Consider the following 23110-nt stretch of genomic DNA (forward strand, 5'->3'; position numbering starts at 1 on the left):
AATTATTATTTAGATCATATAGGTACATACACGTTGCCGTTTTGAGCGAATATTATTGGTACACTTAGACCATTATATTATATTCATTTAAATAATAACAAAGAATTCGATTTAATTATTGATGTTAACTGATTAGTAGATCAGATACTTTTTATTTTTAATAGAAAAAGAAAACTCTGTTTGCGCCGAATACTGTTAGCTTATGTAAATTTGCTGCATTATATTTACATTAAAATACATAGTATACTATTCTGCAATATTGCAATATAAATATTAATTTAGTTTTAATTACAATTGAAAAAAGTATTATTTTATAAGTAGTATAGACCATAATAATTGGGATATAAAAAAGAAAAAAGCCACTTTAAACCGTAATTTGATGACACACAAAAATAATAAAAAGAACTCCTTGGATGGGTCCTTCAAAAATGAGATACGCCGATTTTCTCCACAGTTAATGTTTGTTGATTTTCCACCATAAAAAAATATAGTATAGTATCTTAGTATCTATTATCTTCCAAACATTTTTTTGACTAAAATTGTACTTAATTTTTCCAAATATTAAAATAGTTTGGTTTGTAATAACTAGTACTGCATACATTATGTCCATTGTCCATATTATAAAAGGAGAGTAACACTAGAAACTCATGACTATTCGTAGTTGTATCGGTCGCCACTGTGCCTGCAGTTCCATTCTAGTCGCGGATCTGCGGTTAAATATAAAAATATCATTTTAGGTAATAATTCATAAGTACTTAATATTTTTTACAAAAAAAAAGATAAATATAATATAAGAACATAATGGAAATATTATTATTTTTTGATTATTCTTTGTTGGGAGAAAATGGTTTTGACCTAAAGAGATAATAAATTAAGAGTCACTCTAATTTTGTATATTTGAATATACACCATTAGTTGGAATCTCTTATTATGTTGAATGTTTATTATTAAGTATCTATAGCACTATAACCTATGTGTCCACACTAAAATGCTAGAAAAAATATAAATAAACAATATTACATCCGTACATCCGTTTAATATCTAAATTGTACAGTAACAGTTTAAATACCTATTATTCAGGCGCAATTATTATATTGTCCAGTGAAAAAGTTTAGAAAAGAAAACACGAGATTTTATAGTATGTTTATGTTATTGATACTGAGTAATAATTAATATAAACACATAACCTATATTTTATTTACATAAATATTAAGTAGGTACGGCAAGAAAACAGTTCAGCCCCCCCCCCCCACATTGAAAAATATTTACGATGTATTATAAAGTCATAAAACATTATAAATTGCAGAATAAATTGAATTTATCATAAATTATAATAATTGAATAAATGAAGTTTGAACAAATAATATCTTTGGTATTTTATTATGGACTAACCTACTAGTACCTATTGTCTAATAAGGAAAAAATCTTTTATTTTTTTATTATTACCTTTATTAAATACTAATTACTGGATGAAAATAAACAAACAAATTTATTGAAGTCGAGTCAAACAAATTCATTTGTTCATTACTAAACACAATTACTTTAATTTATATTTATGAAATGTCAGTAAAACAACATAATCATTCATTCACAAAGGTATGTAATATTAAAGTAATAAAGAAATTGTCATTTTTGTACATCATTGTTATTCATTATTAATATATAGTTATTGAAGGTCTGTGATTAAAAATTTTTCTTACATAAGGTTCATAAAAAATATTTGACATTATTCTAAAAACATTTTTAACTATTTAAAAGTCTGTACTATATAACTAATAGCTATATTATGTTATGTTAAATGATACGAAAATATTTGTATTTTATTTTAATAACCTCATTGATTGCTGAAAAAGCCTTAGCCCATGTAAAAAAAATATTTGCCCCATTTTGCCCCCTCCCCCTGGAAAATAATTCTAGTGCCGTGCTTGATATTAAGTATTATATACTATATAGTACTTATTTGTGTGATGCTAAAAATTAAATCTTTCAAATATCTGAATAGTAATATATTCTTTATTGCACGGGCTTAATTCCTAATGCTCCGTAACTGGACGTTCTCAATGTAACCTAATATAACGACACTTAACATACAAGTATCATATATAAAATCCACGTTCATAATATATTATATTACTATGATTAAAATATTATAAATTTATAATTTTTAAATTATTATTATTATTATTATTTATCACACTAAACTATTAAAATTTGTAATCATATTATAAGGTGGACCTTATTGTAGCAATGTAATGTCACTTAACAATAAAAGAAAAATCAAAGAAACTGTCAAAGACAATTTTGTAAGTATTAATACATTCAATTATTATAATAATTAATGCTGTGAATTTGTAAAAAAAAATGCATTATTTTGACTACCTATACCAGGGGCAGCCAAACGGTCGATCGAAAACGATTTCAAAGTCGATCGTGTTAGAAATTATTTTTAGGCTACGCACACGAAAATTAATCATGGTGGACGGTGGTTAGGTTTTTTATGGAAGTCAATCCTCAAAGGTGAAGTATATTTTTAGTAGATCGCGGCCAAAAAAGTTTGGACGCCCCTCACCTATACTATAAAACATAGTTTTCTTAAAACAAAGTTATAATTAGAAAATAATGAATTTAATTTTGAAACTAACAATTTTACAGTTTTATGTATATTTTTGATATTAAATCACAGCAGTTATTCTATAATATTATATTATTTTAATTATTATTGTTTACTATTAAAATCAGGATACTATGATTAATAATGTTCATTTCATACTTCGATTATTATTTATTATACAAGCATTTGGGTCTTTAACTTAAATATAAACATAAATATTATAGTGTATTAGTGTGTAATGTATATATGTATATTATATTGTAATATACTTTATATTATAGTTAATATCGAAATAAACTAAGAGTATAGCCATGAATTTAAATTGTAATTTGTAATTGATATTAATGATATATTTTTGTTGTAGTTAAAGGAGGCTTAAATGGCTTTCAAGGCACATCAACCCTTCGCACGGCCATATGGAAAAATAATGAAGGCGTCTAATCATTAAAAATTGTATAGTCCTCTGTATTATTTTTGTTCTGATAACATTATTATTATTTACTGTTTCAGCTTATTATTTAATTGATGTTTAATTTTTGTGTTTATTCATAATAAATTGTTTAGTTTATTAACACACAAAGTTTTGAAATTTTATTAAGATAAAGTATATCTAGTAAAATTGATTAGATTAAACTATAATTGTATAAGCGTTAATTATTAAACAATTTTTATGTTCTGATGGCAAATTTATGGTACTTTAAAAATGTGTGGTTTATACTTTTAATAAGTAAGAATTTTTAAACATAAATTAAAAACAGACATTATTGGTTAGTTAGAGACACTGTACTGTCTGTACTCTACACAACTATTTATTATATATTTTATTTATTTGCCTAATTAATTTCTTAATGGTCTGCAGAATTAAATTTGCAAACACAATTTAATGACGGAATTGATCAAGACAGTGGTTTTTAAATTGGTTGTTATACATGTGTTATGACCAAAGCGATTAGCGTCCGCAGGGATTATAAATTTATAATTTACTTTAACCGAATACATTGAACAGAATGCTGGTGTAACAATAGGATTCGAAGGATACGAGCAGTACTGCAGGCGTGTTCAACAATTCTGCTTAGGCGGTAATGTAGCGGACTCTTTGGTACAAGCCGAGTGACGATATACAGATCTAGGAACAACAGATGTCAGCGGCACTGGAACCACGAAATCTCTAGCAGATACAGGTACGATTGACAATTAACTACGAGGCGATATCGTGGTAGACTTGGTATTTGGTAGAGTGTTTCTTTTTTGCTTCAAAGCAATACCGGCGGCGGCTTGGTCGTGGCACTAGCTGCCAATACAAAATTCAATTCAAAGCATAAAATCTCCGCTCGTCTCGTACTGTTTCGAAATTGGAAAAATAGTTTCAATGACTGAATTAACTAAAAAATTCATATAGTGCACTTACATATTGCACTGAAATAAATTGTTTTTTAGTTTAGTGTTCTAAGACAAAATGTCTACAATAAATTGAACTAGAACTGACATAGTGTCAGACGTCAGTGGCAAATCTCTATTCTCTAGTACGTATATTTATTATATAGGTATACAAAATTATATTAGTCGTTACTCGTACTATTTTTAAGAATTTATTACTATTATTGGTTCTTATTTTCATTTACCGTGAGTTTTATTGTAGGTCACTGAAAAACTTTCCAATGAACAGTGAGTATATTGTATAGTATTTACTATTTATAATCAATGGTAATTGGTAATACCAATGGTCTTCGGAAAAATAAAACGGTACAAAATCTAAATTCTAATTGGGTAAAATAGCACGCATTGTTTAATGTGTCCGAAACAGTTTACGTCCTAAAAACACGAAATAATCGATATTTTTTTTATTATTACTACTCACGTTCACTTTTTGCTTGTTTTTCATTTAGAAACTAAAAATACGTCTGCTTCTAAAAACGTTGTAGTGTGCATAAGGGACCGTCGGTCATGAACATGTCAATGCCGTCGGCCCTTCTTTTTATATCAATAAAATCTGTAATCTGCCGTGCTACATGGATTAACAGTATCTCCACTGGGGTGTATTGCTAAAAATATTTGTGGGTATACGCCTTCTAGATCTTAGGTGTCAATGATATACCTATAAAATTAAATCAAAAAAAAAATGTTTTCTCGCTTCGCTCGAATTAACTAACAATCTTTATTCTAATTATCAGGTATACCTATCACTTTGACCAGAGATTAACTTAAAAAAAATAGTACAGTCTAAGAAATTACAATGGTTACTAACTACCAATAACTTAGTGATTAATGCACTAATCATGATTGCTAGGGCCCAGAACTTGATGCATTTGCATCTTTTTTTCTAACGATTACATTCGAGGCTCGTCTTTACAGAAATTTAATTCATCAAATATAGAATTTAATAGTACAGTTTTTATTTTGTATTTTTAGGGAATTTTATGCTTTAAGGTCATTTTTGTAGTATTTTTAGTGCATTTTATTCATTTTTGAAAATTCTAACAGGTATACGGGGCTATACGGCCGTATACCCGCGTATCGTCGTTTATTTAGAGAGTATACGCTAAACATAAAAATTGAGAAGTAAGTATACGCCGTATACCCTCCAATACACCACTGAATTGTATCTCTACCCAGGGGTGGATTGGTGAATATTTTCGGACCGGGAAATATAGATCAAACCGGCGCCGGAAATGTAACTTCCCCACTCCCACAAAAAGGGGATAATTTTATTTAAATTTCAAAATTTGTTTAGTTTCACCCCTAAATTAGTAAAATATATAATACTTATAATTATAGCTAACAGCTTTAGGTTAGTCAGAAGAGGTTAACTTGTTCTAACTTGAACTTGAAGTTTGATGTTATTACATTTTTAAATATATACCTAACTACCTAAGTACAGAAAATATCCGTAAATATTTTGTAAATAATAGAAATTCAATTTAAATTTTCATTTAATTTTCTAATCCTTTTATAGATATAGAAATATTAAATACATTTTATTATTTCTCCAACTGTTCATAATAAATTGCCTTGTCTTTACTAATTTACTATATAAAAATAATTGACAATTTTCTCCATAATTACCTACCAATTTTTGTTTTTTAATTAAAAATATTTTATTTCATTATTTAATAAATAATAATTGTTATAATAATTTAAATTTATTTAATATGTATTAGTTAAATTATGACTATAAAATATATTGAAATCAATATACATTAAATATTTAATAATGATTAAAAATAAATATTTATTAAGGTTAGTTAATAGTAGTTTAATAGATATTTACAATGTTGTATATAAATAATATTAAAAATTAATTATTCGATTAAAATTAAAATTATTATATGTCTATGAATCTATGATATACTTAAGCGTGTGCACGCGGGTGTCAGAATGGGCAGCTGTCCCACTTGCAAATTTTAAGACCATTGCTTCACTTCATTACCTATAATAAATCATTAAACTAACTATTAAACTGAAAATCTACTCAAATTTCAAAATGTTATAGGTAATTCAAAAATTAATGATTTGCATCAATCACCATCTTTTTTATTATAAAAACACGTAATAGATAGCTATATCGCCTATAGCTGTAAAGTGTAAATACTAGTGAATTTTTGTCAATGAACAAATAATAAAAGCTAGGTAATAAAATAAAGATGACAATATTTAAAATTACTAAAATTAGTAAAATACAATTTAATATTTTTGTAGCGACTTTCATACTTTCATAGATAATTACATGACAAAAAATAAATATAATAAATTGTCGTGGATAATTATTTGTATGTTTATGAGTTTATGACATAAATTCAGGAAAAATAGAATATTTATACATCAAAGTTGGTGTACCTGAATTTAAGATTTGCCTGATTGGATGGTTTCTTCCAGAATATTATCTCGAACTTTTAATTTAGAGGAAGAACTGCCCGGAGCCCGTTAAATAGTTTGTATTTTGTTTATTAATTCATGTTAACATTTTTATTTGTTATTTGTTAACAGTAAGTTAATACCACGATGTTTAATATATATGGAATCTTCAATCTATTGAATTTAGAATTAATATAATAAAGTAATTATTTTTTCAATCAGTATAACAATTGATATCTTTTTATACCGTGGTCAATACTTATTGCTTGAGACTTTTTTAGTTTAATTTCGTCTTTCATTTTCATGTTAGATGAGTAAATAACCACCGTGTTAATTAAAATGTTAGTATATTTTTGATTGATTGATGAATAAATAATGATTAGTATATTATGTCAACTTAGATTAAAGATGGATTCTTCAATGAATATTTCAAGATCCATGGACAACTCCATGTCCATGATTAATCAATCAATATCAGCCAAAGATAGTTTAGATCTATCTGGTAAAATATTGGATAAATTTTTTGCAGCAGATGATTCATTTCCTACACTTGTTGAGAAAATGCAAATAACTAAAAGCAGTTAGTACCAAATAATGATATTATATAAGAGTTTTTAGATAATTTAATTTTGTTATAATAAACAACTGTGCTTTTTTCTTTAACTTTAAGGTCAAAGTGTTAGTGGTTGCACAGAATATGACTATCCTAAAGAAGGTCTAGGGATGCCTTCAATTGCTCCTCTTAAATCAAAACACAAGATACCCTTACCAGGCGCATTACTAGAGCAATGGAATGGTATTATTTTTAAACTAAATGTCTCCAATTTTTTTTTTTTTTATTTACCTGCATATATTATTTTATGTCTGTGCACAATACATTTTATAATAATAATTTGAAAAATATTTTGTTACTAACTTTTGTATAGATGCACAAAACTTTCATCGCAAGTTAGGAATATTTCCTAGTATCAACCGAGTTTGGGTCACAATTGATCAAGAATTCTTTTTATGGGACTATAGAGAAGGGTAATATATTAACAATGATCTAAATAATTGTTAAATTATATAATTTTGCATTTTAGAACGGATTTATCTTATTTTGATGGAATGAACTCAACTATTTTTGCAGTAGCATTGGTAAAACCTAAAGCAAATGTATTTCAAGCTCATATTAAGAATTTATTAGTCTTAGCTACTGGATTAAACATTGCAATATTAGGAGTAACATTTAATCAAGTTACCAGTGTTGATGGTAATTATATGATTTCATAATATTTTTGTGTTTAAAAATAACAAATAATAAATAAAAGATATTGGTAATAGAAATGCTAATCGTACTTACTCGGATTATTTAAATTATTCATTACTTACATTATAATACATATTAAGATCAACTTATTTGACATTTCAAAGAGTGAATAACATTTCATTCTATTTTCAGATTCTGTAAGATGAACAATATTTTTTGCTTGTTTTATATTTAAAATAATATTTTGAGCTATATCTTAAACTTCAACACAAAGATCAAAAGCTAACTGGATTTAGTAGATATTTTTAAGAGTCAAAAGATTCCATTTATTTTCAAAGTATTTGAGGGAAAATAATTGTCTGCTTTTAAATTTTATAAACAAATTCAATTTTTTTTTTCGTGAATTAAAAATGAATAACACTTGACAGACTTGAAATTTTTATCAAATATTAGCATCTACTAGACATAAGATAATTTTCAAAAGACTGAATCGTTTTGTGCTATTCATAGATATTCAACATTTTCTATTTTTTTAGTTTTATTTCAAATTTAATGGTGAAAAAAGATATTGTAAATTTAATATTGAGATCCTCTAATTTTTTTTTTTTAAAACAATTAAAGCTCATATTTTTATATAATTTAAAATTGTATGATAATTTCTTCTCATACAATTATTGATATTTTGTTGTATGCAATTCAGAAAATATTAATCAAAGAAATTTGAAATATTCAACAATCATAAACTATCATTCTCTATTCTTTTGTAGAATGAAATTTAAAAATATTTAGTTCAATTTTGTTATTAAGCTATTTATAGCAAATTCAACCTACCTTATTACTAATATAATTATGTATACTTATGTAATAAACTAATAAAGTATTCCAGTAATATCGACTCACCTAACCTATTGTCTGGTCAGAATTGTTTTTTTTATATATAATAATTTATCATTGAATTCAAATTAAACACATCTAGGGTGGAGACCTATTCAAGAAAGTAGTAAACTTGACACTTACTATATATTAGATTGACTTTCTTTGTTGTTTTAAGAATTTTATTAACTCATATGGTTAAATACCATATTAAATGAGACCAGTGTCATATTTACAGAGGTGGGTATGGGGGATAGATCCCCCTTGTTTTTATTTTTTACTGAGGTATGTGGTACGATAATTATAGAAATACAGAATAGTATTATTGAAAACGCTACACTTTATTATAATATTTATATATTAAGCATGTATATGATTGAAAACAATTTGTATCGTAAATCGTAAAATGCTGTCAATCGACATTAATCAATAACGGTCCTATTATTATCTTTCTTCTAATAATAAGCGTTTGGTTGCTATTTCAAAACATATTGTAGGGGGAGGGCATGTATATATAAATAGGCGTTCTAAACAATAAATTCCAATGATTAAATGGAATACAAATAATAATCACACTAAAATATGAGTTACCTTCATAATTTATTATTGCATTATTTTAGTTTTAATCCAGCACAATAATTCACTACTCATTACAGTCGACGAACACTCACTCTAGTGCCAGTGCCTTAACTCTTCTGCTTAGGTAAACTAGGCAGCTGCCTAAGAGCCCTTACCTTCTCGGGCCCCAGACCCCCGTTCAAGTACCAAATAAAAATGCCCCTTCTTTAGTAGCTGCCTTTAGGCCCTGAAACCCTTAAGTTTGGCACTGGTTAGTGCACTATTTTTTGCTTTTTTCGTTCTACATATAAATTTGTATATTTATCAATACTACATATTGTATTCTTATCGTTTTATAAAGAATTAATTATGAACTATAAATTTTCAAAGCAAAAAAATATAGTTTTATAAACTTATATATATTTACTAATAATAAGTATATAAATTATATTTATCAATTAAAGTGCACCCCCTCTTCCTTGATAAAATTCTAAATATGCCACTGAATAAGACAGAATATTAATGTTATTAATGTCACTGTTTTAGCCTTAATAATAATGTATTTTATCATTCTCTAAAAGGACATTTTTATTTAACTGTTTTATTAGGTAAAAGTATAAAACAATTGGAACTTACTACAGATACCATTTATGAAGTTCCTACTGAAGGTGTGATAACTTCTAAAATTGTCGGAACTGACAATGGACGAATTTTTCTTGCAAGTGAAGATGGTAACCTATTTGAAATTGATTATTGGGTATTTATTGTCTTCAAAGTTTTTTATATTATTAAATAATAAATTCTATCTATAGTCTCTTCCAATTAAGAACAGGCTTTGATGGCCAACTTTTGCGCATGGACATGGGCTTTTCAACACAGCAGGCGTACAGATAGGCAGTGGCGTAACTGTGAAAAAATCTAGGGGGGGCAATGTATAATGAATGTAATATATTTATTATTATCAAAACCCCTCCACCCCTCCCACACGGTTAAAATATATACCTTTAGTTTTTAAAAATTGTCAGGGGAGGCAAGTGCCCCCTCTTGCCCCCCCCCACAATTACGCACTGCAGATAGGTTAGGACAAACAGGTGATGTCTGATCGCCACCTGACATAAACTGGTCTCCACCAAAGCCTGTTCTTATTTGGAATAAATTGCACATACTTTATCAATATTAAAAAATATTAATATGCATTAATTTTTTCAAACATTTAGAAAGATTTGGGATGGTTTTCAATTGGAAATGGAAGACGTTGTAAGAAAGTTTGTCATTCAGCTGGAACTCTATCGTATATTCTACCATCATTTTTAACCTATGCAATCACCGAACCCTCCGCCATTATTGAAATAGCTGTTGATAATACACGACACATACTTTACACACTGACTGAAAATAGTTCAATTGAAATGTATGATCTTGGATCTGATGGTAAATCTACGAGCCGAATTGTTTCTTTGTCACATTCTAATCTTGAGTATCAAGTTTCCAAATTACTTAGGTAAATATTATTATTTTTAAATAGGTTCTTTTTTATTATCTACTCGCCACCTAGCCATATAAAGTCGGATCATTTTAAATTCTTACAATAACAAAACTTTCAAATAAAACTATAAATAATAATAATAATATATTGTTAACAATTAATAACTAATATTTCATAATTACACATAAATAAACACAAAAAAAATAAGATTATTTCCTAAAAATCCATTGTCATTTCTTAATCATTTACACACAGTCTATTTGTATTAAAAATATGTTTTTTTTTTTTTTGTTAACATTAAATGGATTACTTATTAAATGGTCGTCGGTCCTACGAGAAAGTAAAATATTATTCAACCAAAAAATGTCTGAATTTATGCATTCTTGTTCTACACTAGCCAATGAAATCGTTTACTGACCACCAATCTGCATACAATTGACAACGGTTAGAAATTCTGAATGTATAAATGTATATTGCTGGAGTATTAGAATAGGAGAAACAATGCTGTAGGATAATCACCAAAGTTGAACTACATAATATATTTACTTCTCTTGTATTAAATATTGTCATGAATAAATAGCTCATTACAATTATATTATTTCAAATTTATCTGATATAGTTTACAAAATTTTATTTAGCTAATTAAAAGTTTTAAATGCTATTTACATGAATATTTTTATAAAATAAACAAAATAACTTTCAATCATACGAGTATGCAAACAATAAGATGTATTTTAAATTTCAAATAGTAGGTACATTATGACTTTATGAGTTATTATCACCGATCACATCAAACAAATTTATTAGTTTCCTATAATTTGATTTTTTTTTTTTTTAATTGATGTTAGATGCATTGTACTGTGATTATTGGATTTTTCAAATTTATATTCCATTGCCAAACTGTACTTAGTTCCTTAATACCATTATATGAAAAATATAAAATTTGTAAAAAAGAAATCTAAAAGTTCTCTTATAAAAATAAAAAAATAAATTAAAATATTGTTTTTATTTTGCATATTTTCAATTTTTAGCCTTATAACTTCTAGCTCTGTTGACAACCTAGTATAGTGACAAACCAACATTAAACTAACATTTATAATAAAATAAAATATTATTTTAAGTATGATATGAAGTATTTACCCTTTTTTCATAAATATGTCGTATACTTCACTTAACTTCATATAATGTATCAAGATCAGAGAAGTATCAATAATAAAAATAATATAATTTTTAGATTATATTTCTAATGTGCTGTCGCTTAGTGGCGGGGCAATAATAAACAAGTATCAAAAATAAATTAAATTTCAGTTATATTCAAGAATTTGATACATTTTTATTTCAGAACTATGGAAATAGCTCAAATAACTATATTGAGTAGTATAAAAATTATAGAAGAAACTGAATCACCTAACATTCATCTGATGGTTGTATCCAAGTCTGGGTTTAGATTGTATTTTTCTACTGGAGCTATAACCTCTAGCAATACTAGACCTTACACATTACAACTTGTACACATACGTTTGCCACCAGGATATAATAGAGTTATTGGAGAATCTAAACCTAGTTGTGTACAGCAAGTGTTATATAATAGAGGTATAATTTTATTTCATTATTGGAAATTCAAATATTTAAAAAAAAAATTTGTCAATAACATATTAGTGTCGTTGTGGGAATTATTTATTTGTATGAATTTGAAACTTATTTATTATAGTTATCAAAATGTATTATAATTTTTAAATTAAATATTTTTAGATTTTAAATACAAATATATTGATAGTTACAAACACCTAAAAACAATATCCAAAGAAATAAGTCCATGCAAGTGTCATATAATTGTATTCTAATACGAGGTATGATCAAAAAATATCTAAACTATGTTAACAATATTTATATCAATAAAGGGAATAAAACCTAGATAATGTCATTCGATAAATTAACTTCTAGCGAGGATTAGAGTGTTTGTTTTAAATTAATAACAAAATTTATTTTTATTTCTTGGCATTTTTACAAAATTATGTTTCTGTTATCTAGTGAATTTCTTAATGGAAGCATAGAAGAACAATGTGTGTGCACAATATTTTGTTTTAAATTAGGATAAAGTTTTAGTGAAACTTTGTAGGTAATTTTCTGTCTCAACATATTTTGAGTAGCTTAAACAGTTTAAGGAAAGTAGAACATCCGTTAAGGATAACTAACCTTCAATCAGTAAAACGAATGATCCATTAATTGGGTTCATAAAACTATCCGAAATAATCATCAATTAACTATCAGTCAAGTTGCAGAAGACGTGGAAGAAATATCTTATTTTTCTTGTCAAGAAATATTAATCAAAAAATTGGGCATGAGCTGAATCGCAGCCTAATTGTTTCCTCGTCTCTTCAACATTAAACAAAAACAAAACAGAAAGGTCATTTCTCAAAAACTTTATGAAATATGGGAAAATGAGCTAAATTTAAAAAAAAATGTAATAACAGATGACGAAACTTGGATTTAAGGTTATGATGTTGAAATCAAGCGTCAGTCATCACAAAGTCAGCAAATGGGATTGGGAGCCTAAAAGACAAACTGTTTTTATATCATGAATATGTTAGGGAAAAAAGGCAAGAAAGTTGGAAAAGTGCTCTTGAATGTTGCATCACAATAATGCCTCTGCTCACAGCTTATTGCTCATTGTCAGTTCTTAGCGAAAAATTAGACTCCAATAGTCCCATAACCACTATACACATCCTACTTAATCCAGCACAATGTTTCTGAAATTAAAATCAACACTTAAAGGGCCTCATTTTTAAATAGTTGATGATATTAAACAAAATTCAGTAATCGATCTTAAGAAAATTCTCATTAGTGCCTACTGGGAATGTTTTCAACATTTAAAAGAAGATGGTATTCCTTCCTAGGGAGATTATTTAGAAGGTGATAATAATGTGTTTTTGGAATAATATTGTATAAAAAAAATTTTATTTGAAAAATCTGGGTATTTTTTGATCACACCTTATATTAGTATTAATATAATATTTTGTTGGTTAAACTGCAGCATATAAAAATGTCAAAATTCAGAAGTATTGTACTAACTCCAATTACCTAGTTTATATTAATATACTAGTATGACAGTACATATTTTTTGATAAGCTTTTTCAAAAATTCATTTTCCTACAAACTGATATACAAATATTTTTAACTCATAAAAAAGCATATTTCAAATTTAAAAATTATTCTGTGCAAAATTATAAATTTTAAGAATATATTGCCATGTGGGTTTTAATTTGAACAATTGTATAAAATATGAAATTGTTTATAAAAAAAAAAAAAAAAAATCTTTTTGATCTTAATCAGTTTCTACCCATAAAATACAATTAGTTTACATTTTTATTGTACATAACATGTTATTATTATTGCTTTTTAAATTCATAAATCTAAAATTTAGGTATGTAACTATGTGCTACACATGTAAAATATACATAAACAATATACACCAGTATGTAACCATGGTGTTGATTAAATATGACTGTTTGAATAATTTTTTAAAGATTAAGATTAATTTAACTATCTTATAATTTTTATAAACTGGTACTTCTATTTGTTTTTTTTAGTATTTAAAATCATATTACATTCAAAATCATACTTTTCCAAAAAAGAATATTTATGCATATAAAAGATTATTTTATGGAATTATAAATCATAAAAACATCTTATTTGTAAGATTTTAGGTGCATATAAATCTGGGCTCTAGCTCTGTTGAATATTATTACTGCAATTATTATTATATTGTGTGTGTGTGTGTGTAGGTATATAATTAATATTTATCTCATTGATCTAATTTAATGAGGGGCATGGTTTATAAACTGCATTTGTCAGAGAGTAAATTATAGTTATAAGGAATAATATTGTATAAGAAAATTAATTCATTTTTTTTTAACCTTTTTGTCAGCAAAACAGTATTCAGCACAGCCAGTATTTTCCTTGACAGTAACACAATAACTAACGCATATGTATTGTAACAGTAAAAGATACAATAAAATTATAATACATATAAGCATTGAATTATATAAGAAAATACCCTTTATTATTTATATTTTCTCTATAATACTTTGCTCACTGATGGTGGAGATACTAGTTCATACGCTTGTTCTGCTCCAATATTTATCTGTCACATTATAATTAATATAAATTATATTTATATTTTAAAATATATAACATTTAACTAATAATTAATGATTGAATAATTGTTATATGTATATTTTTTTATTCTTAAGCATGGGATGCATACTTATAGTAATAGTATGTCCATTGTTATTTTACAAAGTATTTTATTTTCAGGTACTATTATAATGGCATGCAACACTGACATAACTAATTATAGGCCAATGTTGTGGTGTATATCATCTGATGAATATGCATTCAGTTCTAATTTTAGTGAAAGATATTTTATTACTGATTTGGATGTATGTCCATTATCGCTGGACAATATAGGACCTAATTTATTGATATACAATGATCCAAGTTTACCACAACCACCACTCATTGTTCGTCAACAGTTTGAAAGTCGCCAAGAATATATAACCTTGGCTCCACAAGTTAGTAATTTTGAGAAAGATTTATATTCACTTATACATTATTTGTTTTCTTACAATAGGGTTTGGAAATATTCGAAATGCTTCAACCTTATGACACTCTCTGTGAATTATTAGCCAGCAGTCAAGGTTCAGAAACAGATGCTATTAAAACATATTTTAAAAATTTCACAGATATTCAAGCATGTGTGGCATGTCTCACAATTATTTGTGATCAGTCATTGAAAAATATAAAGGTTAATTTTTCATTTTTTTTGCTATAGTTAACATTTTTATAGTATTTTTCATAATTAGTTAAATATATATATGTTTCTAGATTAAAGAATACGCAACTCGTGCATTTTTCACTCATGGTGGTGAGCCCAAATTAGTGACTGAAAATCTGCAGGAATCATTTCATGAATTAACAAGAGTTTCACAGAATAATAGTATGAAATATGTATTTACTGTTTATACTTGAATTAGCATATTTTAAATTTACTCATTTTTATTTATCTATGTTTTAATTTCAAAATTGCTAGTTTGAATGAAAAAGATTGTATCTTTTTTTTACTTTTAAGTCTTAATATTTTATGGTTATTTTGGTTAAATTTTTATTTTTATTTTTCAATGTAAAATGTAAATAATTATTGTGGGCAAAGTATAAAAATCCAGGTTGATTCTTTTATCATAAAACACTCATTATTTCAAAAAGTATTAATGTTTTTGAAAACATTTTTTTACATAGTTTCAAATTGTTAAAAAAACGTTTTTTATTAAAAAATTATATTTTTAAATATTTTTTATCTTTATATTTTTTTTAAGTTTTTTACTTTTTTGAACGATATCATAGTTTTAATTTTATATTCCAAAGTAGAATAATTTTCTGAGTATTTTGATACATAGTATTTAAAGTTTTGATGCGCGGAGTGGAGGTGTACGGGGTTACCCAGCAAAATGTTTGTCCACTTCTCCGCTTGTCTAATCTTTAAATACGAATAACTCATAAACTACTCACCCTAAATTAGACTTGTATCAAAATACTCAGAAAGTTATTCTGCTTTGGAATATGAAATTAAAACTATGTTGTCATTCAAAAAAATTAAAAAACTTAAAAAAAATATAAGGATAAAAAATATTTAAAAATATAATTTTTTAATAAAAACATTTTTTTAACAACTTGAAACTATATAAATTTTTTTTTTTCAAAAACATGAATACCTTTTGAAATAACGAGTGTTTTATGATAAAAGAATCACCGTGTATACATTTTTATTAATATCTTTTTAAACACTTATAGTTTACCCAAATAATGATGTATGAATTATGTGTAATGTTACATTTCTAGGTTTCGGATCAAGTAATTTTTCAACATCATCTATACCCCCATCATCTATGCCAATATTTATAAAAAATCAGACAAATATATCACATTTACCATTTGAATCCATTAGTGTTCAGTACTCATCGAAACATAATGGATTATATTTATTTGTGAGTCGTTTACTGAGACCGCTTTGGAACATTAAAGCTGTTAATATGGAGACTACTGATGGGAAAACTTATGTAAAATATAAATAATTAATTTTAACAAATAAAAACTAAATTTGTAACAGTTAAATTTTTATTTTTAGATTGCCAACATAGTGTCTCCAGACGATTGTTCATTTATTGCAAACCATTTGCAAACTTTACACTCTTTTATAAACAATTATTCAAAAATGTTGGCAAACTATTCTAGAATACCATTAGATACATCTAGACGGACAGCTATACAAGATGCACATCAATCTGAATCAAAATCTATTGAATGTTTGAAACAATTAGTTGTTTTTAGTGCTGAAGTATTTAATTTGTGGAAATTACTCAGTGAACATCAATTTCATATCATAGCGAAGGAATTAATTGATGTAAGTAAAAAATATAAAAATCACCTTGTTTTTATTATTTTTGATTCTGAAGAAACCTTAGAGACCTATGAATGAATGTAATCGTCTTACAATGAAATTATATATACATATATATATATATAATTTTTAGGAGCAGGAAAAATAATTCAATTTATTGTTTCTGGTAATAAATTTGATCTTGTTGGTACTTGGGTGTTTAAAAGAAAAAAATGTCCCCTAATTTTCTTAATATGGTATTAATCCAGACTTGGTGGGACCAGACCCTGTCCAAAAGCCTGAATTAAATAAAATCAGCTTAAAAATGTTTGTAAATAAATTTTAGGTAAATAAAACAATTTAAATCAATTAATCATGAAAATAAATAATATGTTGATTTTTATGAATTGTAAAAACAAAAAATAAAAATGCATATATAATATGTCTGAAATCTATTGACTGAATGTCTGACTAGCAATGTAGCAATTATTTAGGAACAATAATTTTTCTCAAATCCAGTTTTTGACAAAGATTTTATTATTTAAAAATGAATAACTGTTATTACTATTAAATGTTCATAAAATATTTGAAGAGTACAGGGGAAAAACAAAACGGTTGTAGTCCATTTTTATCAATTTTGATTTTATGATTTAATAAGATAGATTAAGAGTAATATTGGATGTTGAAATCGATTGAGCAAAAAAATATTTCAGTCCGCTATTATTAAATGAAAAGATTAGATAAACTGCTGAAGAAAGATTATAGTCTATGTGGTTAAAGGGAAGACAGTTTGAAGATCAACTCCAAAATATTAATGGACTACTTCCACTTTTTTCCCTGTACCCTTTATTTATATAAGTATTTTTTATGCATCTAAAATTTTAATGTTTTCAAGCAATTAATAAACATTGGATAATTATTGATTTTTTTTTCTTTAAATGTCTATAAATATTGATTGCAAATTTAATACCATATCCCACGTATGTAGTAGGTCATTAGAAAATTTAGAATATTTGAAATTCGAGGGCACTGTTTTTTAAATAAGCATTTTAAGTTCAAATGTTGACAAAATTTGTCATACTATTCATTCTATGAACATCATTATTGATTGAAAAATTAATAATAACAATGACTGAGATGCTTTTGACAAAAACACATCTATTACACATTGATCTAATTTAGTATTAAGATTAAAAACATTTTATATTATTTTTTAGCATGAACAGCGTGTATTAGAAAATATTACCTTCAAAGAATTGATCCTTTCACACCAAGAACTGTGTCAAACTTTGGTTCAAAAACTATTAGATAAGTGAGTATAAACAAGGTCGTATTAAAACATTTTGCACGCGGGAGGTATTTTTCCAATATTGATTATCATATTGCTAAGAAAATGATATATTCTATTAAAAAAAAAATATGTTTGGATCATTGTGTGATCTATAATAGTATAAAATATTTATATGTAATATAAATATAATGTATGCACTTTTAAGAAACTTGTGCAGCCTTGGGACAAAGTACTATTTTGTGTTCGTTTAATCAGTCCCTGAGAAAGAGTAATTTTTACTTAAATTTAAAAATATTGAATGCATGTTATTAACATCTAATTTAAAAACATAGGAAATCTGTGTTATAGAGAATATTTTATATTTTTAGATACCTAAATGAAAATTCATCTGTAGAATCAATTAGTACAAAATTACGACAAGTCTGTCCATCCATATACCATTCCGAAGACGCTGCTTGTGCAAAAGTATATACTTAAAATATTTAAAATTAAAATATAATTTAGTATGTTAAAAAAACTCCATACCCAGATGTGTTATTTCTATTTTGCTAACGTATAACAGCAATTTTTTTTTCATTTTAATAATAGATTGAATTCACAAATCTCAGATTAAAAATAAAAGATATAATTTAGAACCATGTAAGGTTCTTTTTTAATATTTTAATTTTTAAGTATATCATGGGTATTATAAAATTATAATTTTTCAGTTAATTTTAAATTGCTCATAACTTGCTTTAAATTAAAATATAATTATAAAAAATAAAATCTATGTGGTATCCTATACAATATTTTAAATCTTATAATACATAAATTCACTCTAATATTAAAAATTACAGAGAGAAATATAGCATTGCTTATATGTAAATGAGAATGAACAAAACCTTTTTATAAATTTGAATTGTGACTGATACATTTGATTCTTTTAGGCATCAGAAATGATTAAATTAGCGCAATCTACAGTTAATGAGGATGAGCGTAAACGAATTTTATACAAATCTCTTATGGTAATTATATATTAAACAACATTTTTTTTTTTAACTTTCATCCATGTTTTTTATGTATGTTACCAATTTGATTAAATTAGGTGTTGAAAGAAGTAGCACCTAAGTTTAATTTAACTTCAGTTTGTTTACAATATACTAATTGTGCATACATGGAAGGTGTATATCAGATGTGTAAAGAGTATGCTAAAAAAATTGATCCAAAGAATTTGGGTGGTCATTATTTTGTCAACAATATGGTATTAGATAGAGATGGACCAGGTTATGGTGCCTATATGCTCAGGTAATTTAACCTTGGCTTAAAGTAATACTTATTACTATTATTGAAACAGTAATATTTAAAAGGCTTTACTTTTGGTAGTATGTTAATTTATATTTTTTTTTATGAATTCAGATTAGATATTTACAAAGAAATAAGTGCAAGTTTAGATTACTTATACTCCATCATGGTGAAAAATCCATCTGTAATTATCCCTAGTCGACCAAATTTAATACCTGGAATTCTAGAAAATTCTGCACTAACTTCTGAACAATCTTCTAATTTGGTATTGATTTTATTTTTACACATATATTTTTTTAATAAACTTATTTATAGTATTTGTTATAAACAGATTTCTGAATTGATAAAGTTGTGTATCTCATGTGATGATGAAATCATGCATACCGTAGTATATAGATGGTTGATAGATAAAAAATTAATAAAAGAAACAATTGAAATGGGACATCATAGCTTGGAAAAGTTTTTATTGGCTCAGTCCAGGTGTGATGATAACAATAACTATATTAAAGATGTACTATGTAGATATTATGAGTATAATGGAAATTATAACGAGGCAGCTGAAGTTCTGGCATCATTGGCTAAAAGACCAGAGTAATTATAATTTTTTTTTATTAAAAATTAAAAATGTATATATTTTTAATCTTAAAGTAAAGTAATTTTTTTCATATCAGGAGTGGTTTAACTTTAAGCGATCGCCTTATGTATTTGGGACGGGCAATGGCATGTTTGCGCAGTAAAAAGTTGAGTACACCCGCATTAAATGTTACCAGTCTCAGAGATATTGAAGACTTGTTACAAGTAGCTGAAATACAGAAAATGGTTGGTTTCAATGTCCTAAATATTGATTTAATTATTTATTAAAGTATTATATTTTTGTAATTTTTATATATTTAATTTCTTTTAACTAGATATTGGATTTATTGTTGTCTAGTCAAATTGATGGAAAATCTGATATAATTGATAAGCTAAATAGCTGTCTGTTTACATTAGGCGAAGTATGCATTCAAAACTGATGATAAAGAATGTTTAAATAATAATATTTGTATGTTAGCTTTATAGTAATTTTGCTGAACCGCATAGTCTATGGGAAGCTCAGTTGTCGATATTACAGCTTTCAAATCATGATGATCGTGAACTAGTCAACCAAATTTGGGAAAATATTTTATTAAAAAGTAAGCTTTAATTACTAATATAAAACTAAAGTTAAAATTGTGATGTTTAGTTAACTTGCTTTTAAATCTTGTTTATTTTTATATTAAAAACATATTAATAGACCATGTGTATTTATAAGTATTATAAGTGTTGAATATTTTGATTAAGTAATGAAAGTACTTATCAAATTGAAAAATAAACACATTAATTCTTCCCTTTTAAATATGATAAAATCATAATGGTAGTTTATATAGCTAAGTATCACTAAAGCCTTAAGATGTAATAAATATCAATAAACCAAAATACACTACACTTTCGATAATCTGCCTTGTGAGTTATCTGTGGTCTTCTGTGGAATGAACTATGTACATACATACAAAAAAAATAATGTGACAACATTTTGTTAAAAATATTTTAATCACAAGTTAATTTTAAGTTTTATCAAACAAAAAAACAATAACTTGTTACTGATTTTTTCTGTTAAAAAAATATATGCCATATTTTATGAATTTTTAAATAAAAATAAAAGGTGTTTAATTTACCTTGAGTACTACATAAAATCACAAAATTTATTTATAATTTTTTACTATTATTGAATTTTTGTTTTAATTTGAATTTAATGGATAGTCCGCGGAATTTGCTTATCCATGAGTGCCAAACGATAACCCTATTACACAAATAATCAAGAGTACACTGTATAGATAAAATTTTTACCCATTTTTTCAGAAGTCATGATAGCCTATTCTACCAATACAGATTAGGTTATAATACAATGCCCCAAAGACTGGATTCTGTACCTAGTACAACATTAAACTATATTGAATCTGGATTCAGTATAAATGAAATATCTATAAAAATAATTGATACCTTATAGCGTTTTATATCCATAGTTAATTCAATATATGGTTATAGTTAAACTTTTATGTCAGTTATTTTATCTTGAAAATAACTTTATGTTGTTTAGTTAATTGATTATTTTACATTTTTTATTCATTAGTTGTGGAAGATTGTGGAGATATTGGCGAACACAACAAAATGACCATTGCTCTGGAAAAAATAAAGTCATTGGCCAATTCACATCCAATCAATTCATCTACTTTTGATTTGGGTATGTAATACATATATTGATTTCTCATTACTAAAATATACAAATAATAAAATATGTGCTCTTATTACAAGATTTTTAATTGTTTGTAGAGTATATAACAACAATGTTGGAATATTTGAATTGTAACTTGGGTGGAGATTTGGAATCTGTGTACACAACTATGTTAACTATTGGTGCTCCTATTGAATCTTTAGTAACAATATATAAAAAGTAATATTTTTTTGTCTATTAAAAATTGTATTAATGCAGTATAATTATTTAAAATAATTATATTAATCTATTTGTTATGCAGGATTTATTCTACTAATGATCCACGGTGGCAAAAGACAAGTGAGTTGCACGTATTAGAAGTTATTATGAGTTTGGCTCGATATTATTTACAAAATGTTGATTTATGGCCATCAGGAATGCAAAGGTAATAGTTGTTAGACATTTACAAAAAAAAAGTAGTTTTCTTTTATTGGGTATAAATTGATATCTTTCAGGAGATCCATTGCTGTGAACTTATTCGATTTATTAGTGATTTGTCAAAACATGCTGTATAGCCGTTTTGCACATAGTCCACTGATTGAAGGTGTCATTGCAATCAAAACTGAACTTGACAACATCATTAAAAACTGACTTAACAAATCTGATTTGTAAAAATTCTTCATATGTCAATTAACTAACTATTAATTTTGTAAAATATGTTGTGTATCATATTGACAGTTTTAATGTTTTGGAGATAACTTGATATTTTTTTGAAACAATCTATTCAATTTTTTTATTATTATGAATTATGATTGTAATATAAAATGAGATTCCACATAAATAATATAACTGATATAATATTTTAATATAAAAATGTATTACAATGTTTAGGGGAATTTATTAATTACTTTTTTTATGTACAATAATTTGTTTTTATTTTATTTTATCAACAATGATTACGTATTAAAGTTTCATTGATTTAAGGAAAACATAATTTGTATTAATTTTATCTTTAGATTAATAAGTATTGGTTTTCTTTTTTTTATCAAAATTCTCTCTTTTGTAGACTTAACACACAAATGTTGGTTCCATGAAGAAATATTCCTTTCCCAATTATCACCAAAAACCACCCTAGTAATTAAAAAACAATTTTACTGTCCAAAAAATGAATTCAGACAAAAACAACACACATCAATGTAAAATCAATACATTCATCACTTCGCTCTGAATCTAAAATGTGTTT

General features: G+C 25.9%; 1 protein-coding gene across 4 annotated transcripts; it reads left to right on the forward strand.

Moving 5' to 3' along the window:
• The first annotated feature begins 1443 nt into the window (after positions 1 to 1443).
• On the forward strand, positions 1444 to 22861 carry LOC132919631 (nuclear pore complex protein Nup155-like). 4 transcript variants are annotated; one of them, XM_060981366.1, is made up of 27 exons: positions 1444 to 1596; positions 3637 to 3792; positions 6865 to 7043; positions 7134 to 7259; positions 7390 to 7489; positions 7546 to 7715; positions 9752 to 9900; positions 10361 to 10644; positions 11972 to 12222; positions 14947 to 15203; positions 15263 to 15436; positions 15517 to 15628; positions 16528 to 16745; positions 16814 to 17089; positions 18283 to 18377; positions 18725 to 18821; positions 19283 to 19360; positions 19441 to 19640; positions 19752 to 19902; positions 19969 to 20228; positions 20291 to 20456; positions 20546 to 20632; positions 20689 to 20809; positions 21787 to 21897; positions 21987 to 22107; positions 22190 to 22312; positions 22383 to 22861. In XM_060981366.1, exons 3-27 carry the CDS (start codon positions 6872 to 6874, stop codon positions 22516 to 22518), a joined length of 4035 nt encoding a protein of 1344 aa, XP_060837349.1. In that variant the 5' UTR covers positions 1444 to 1596; positions 3637 to 3792; positions 6865 to 6871; the 3' UTR covers positions 22519 to 22861. The 4 variants fall into 4 exon arrangements, with proteins under 4 accessions (XP_060837349.1, XP_060837348.1, XP_060837347.1 ...); XM_060981365.1 differs by lacking the exons at positions 1444 to 1596; positions 3637 to 3792 and adding an exon at positions 6519 to 6665; XM_060981364.1 differs by lacking the exons at positions 1444 to 1596; positions 3637 to 3792 and adding an exon at positions 6526 to 6804.
• Positions 22862 to 23110: the final 249 nt, after the last annotated feature.

Source organism: Rhopalosiphum padi, chromosome 2 (genome assembly GCF_020882245.1).
Source record: "Rhopalosiphum padi isolate XX-2018 chromosome 2, ASM2088224v1, whole genome shotgun sequence".
Lineage (NCBI taxonomy): Eukaryota > Metazoa > Arthropoda > Insecta > Hemiptera > Aphididae > Rhopalosiphum > Rhopalosiphum padi.

Bases quoted from the DNA above. Each gene is read 5' to 3' on its own strand.
- LOC132919631 (XM_060981366.1), top strand. From the start codon at position 6,872: ATGGATTCTTCAATGAATATTTCAAGATCCATGGACAACTCCATGTCC. The intron at 17,090-18,282 runs GTAAGTAAAAAA...ATTATTTTTTAG, and splicing joins TAGCGAAGGAATTAATTGAT to CATGAACAGCGTGTATTAGA. The intron at 18,378-18,724 runs GTGAGTATAAAC...TTATATTTTTAG, and splicing joins GTTCAAAAACTATTAGATAA to ATACCTAAATGAAAATTCAT.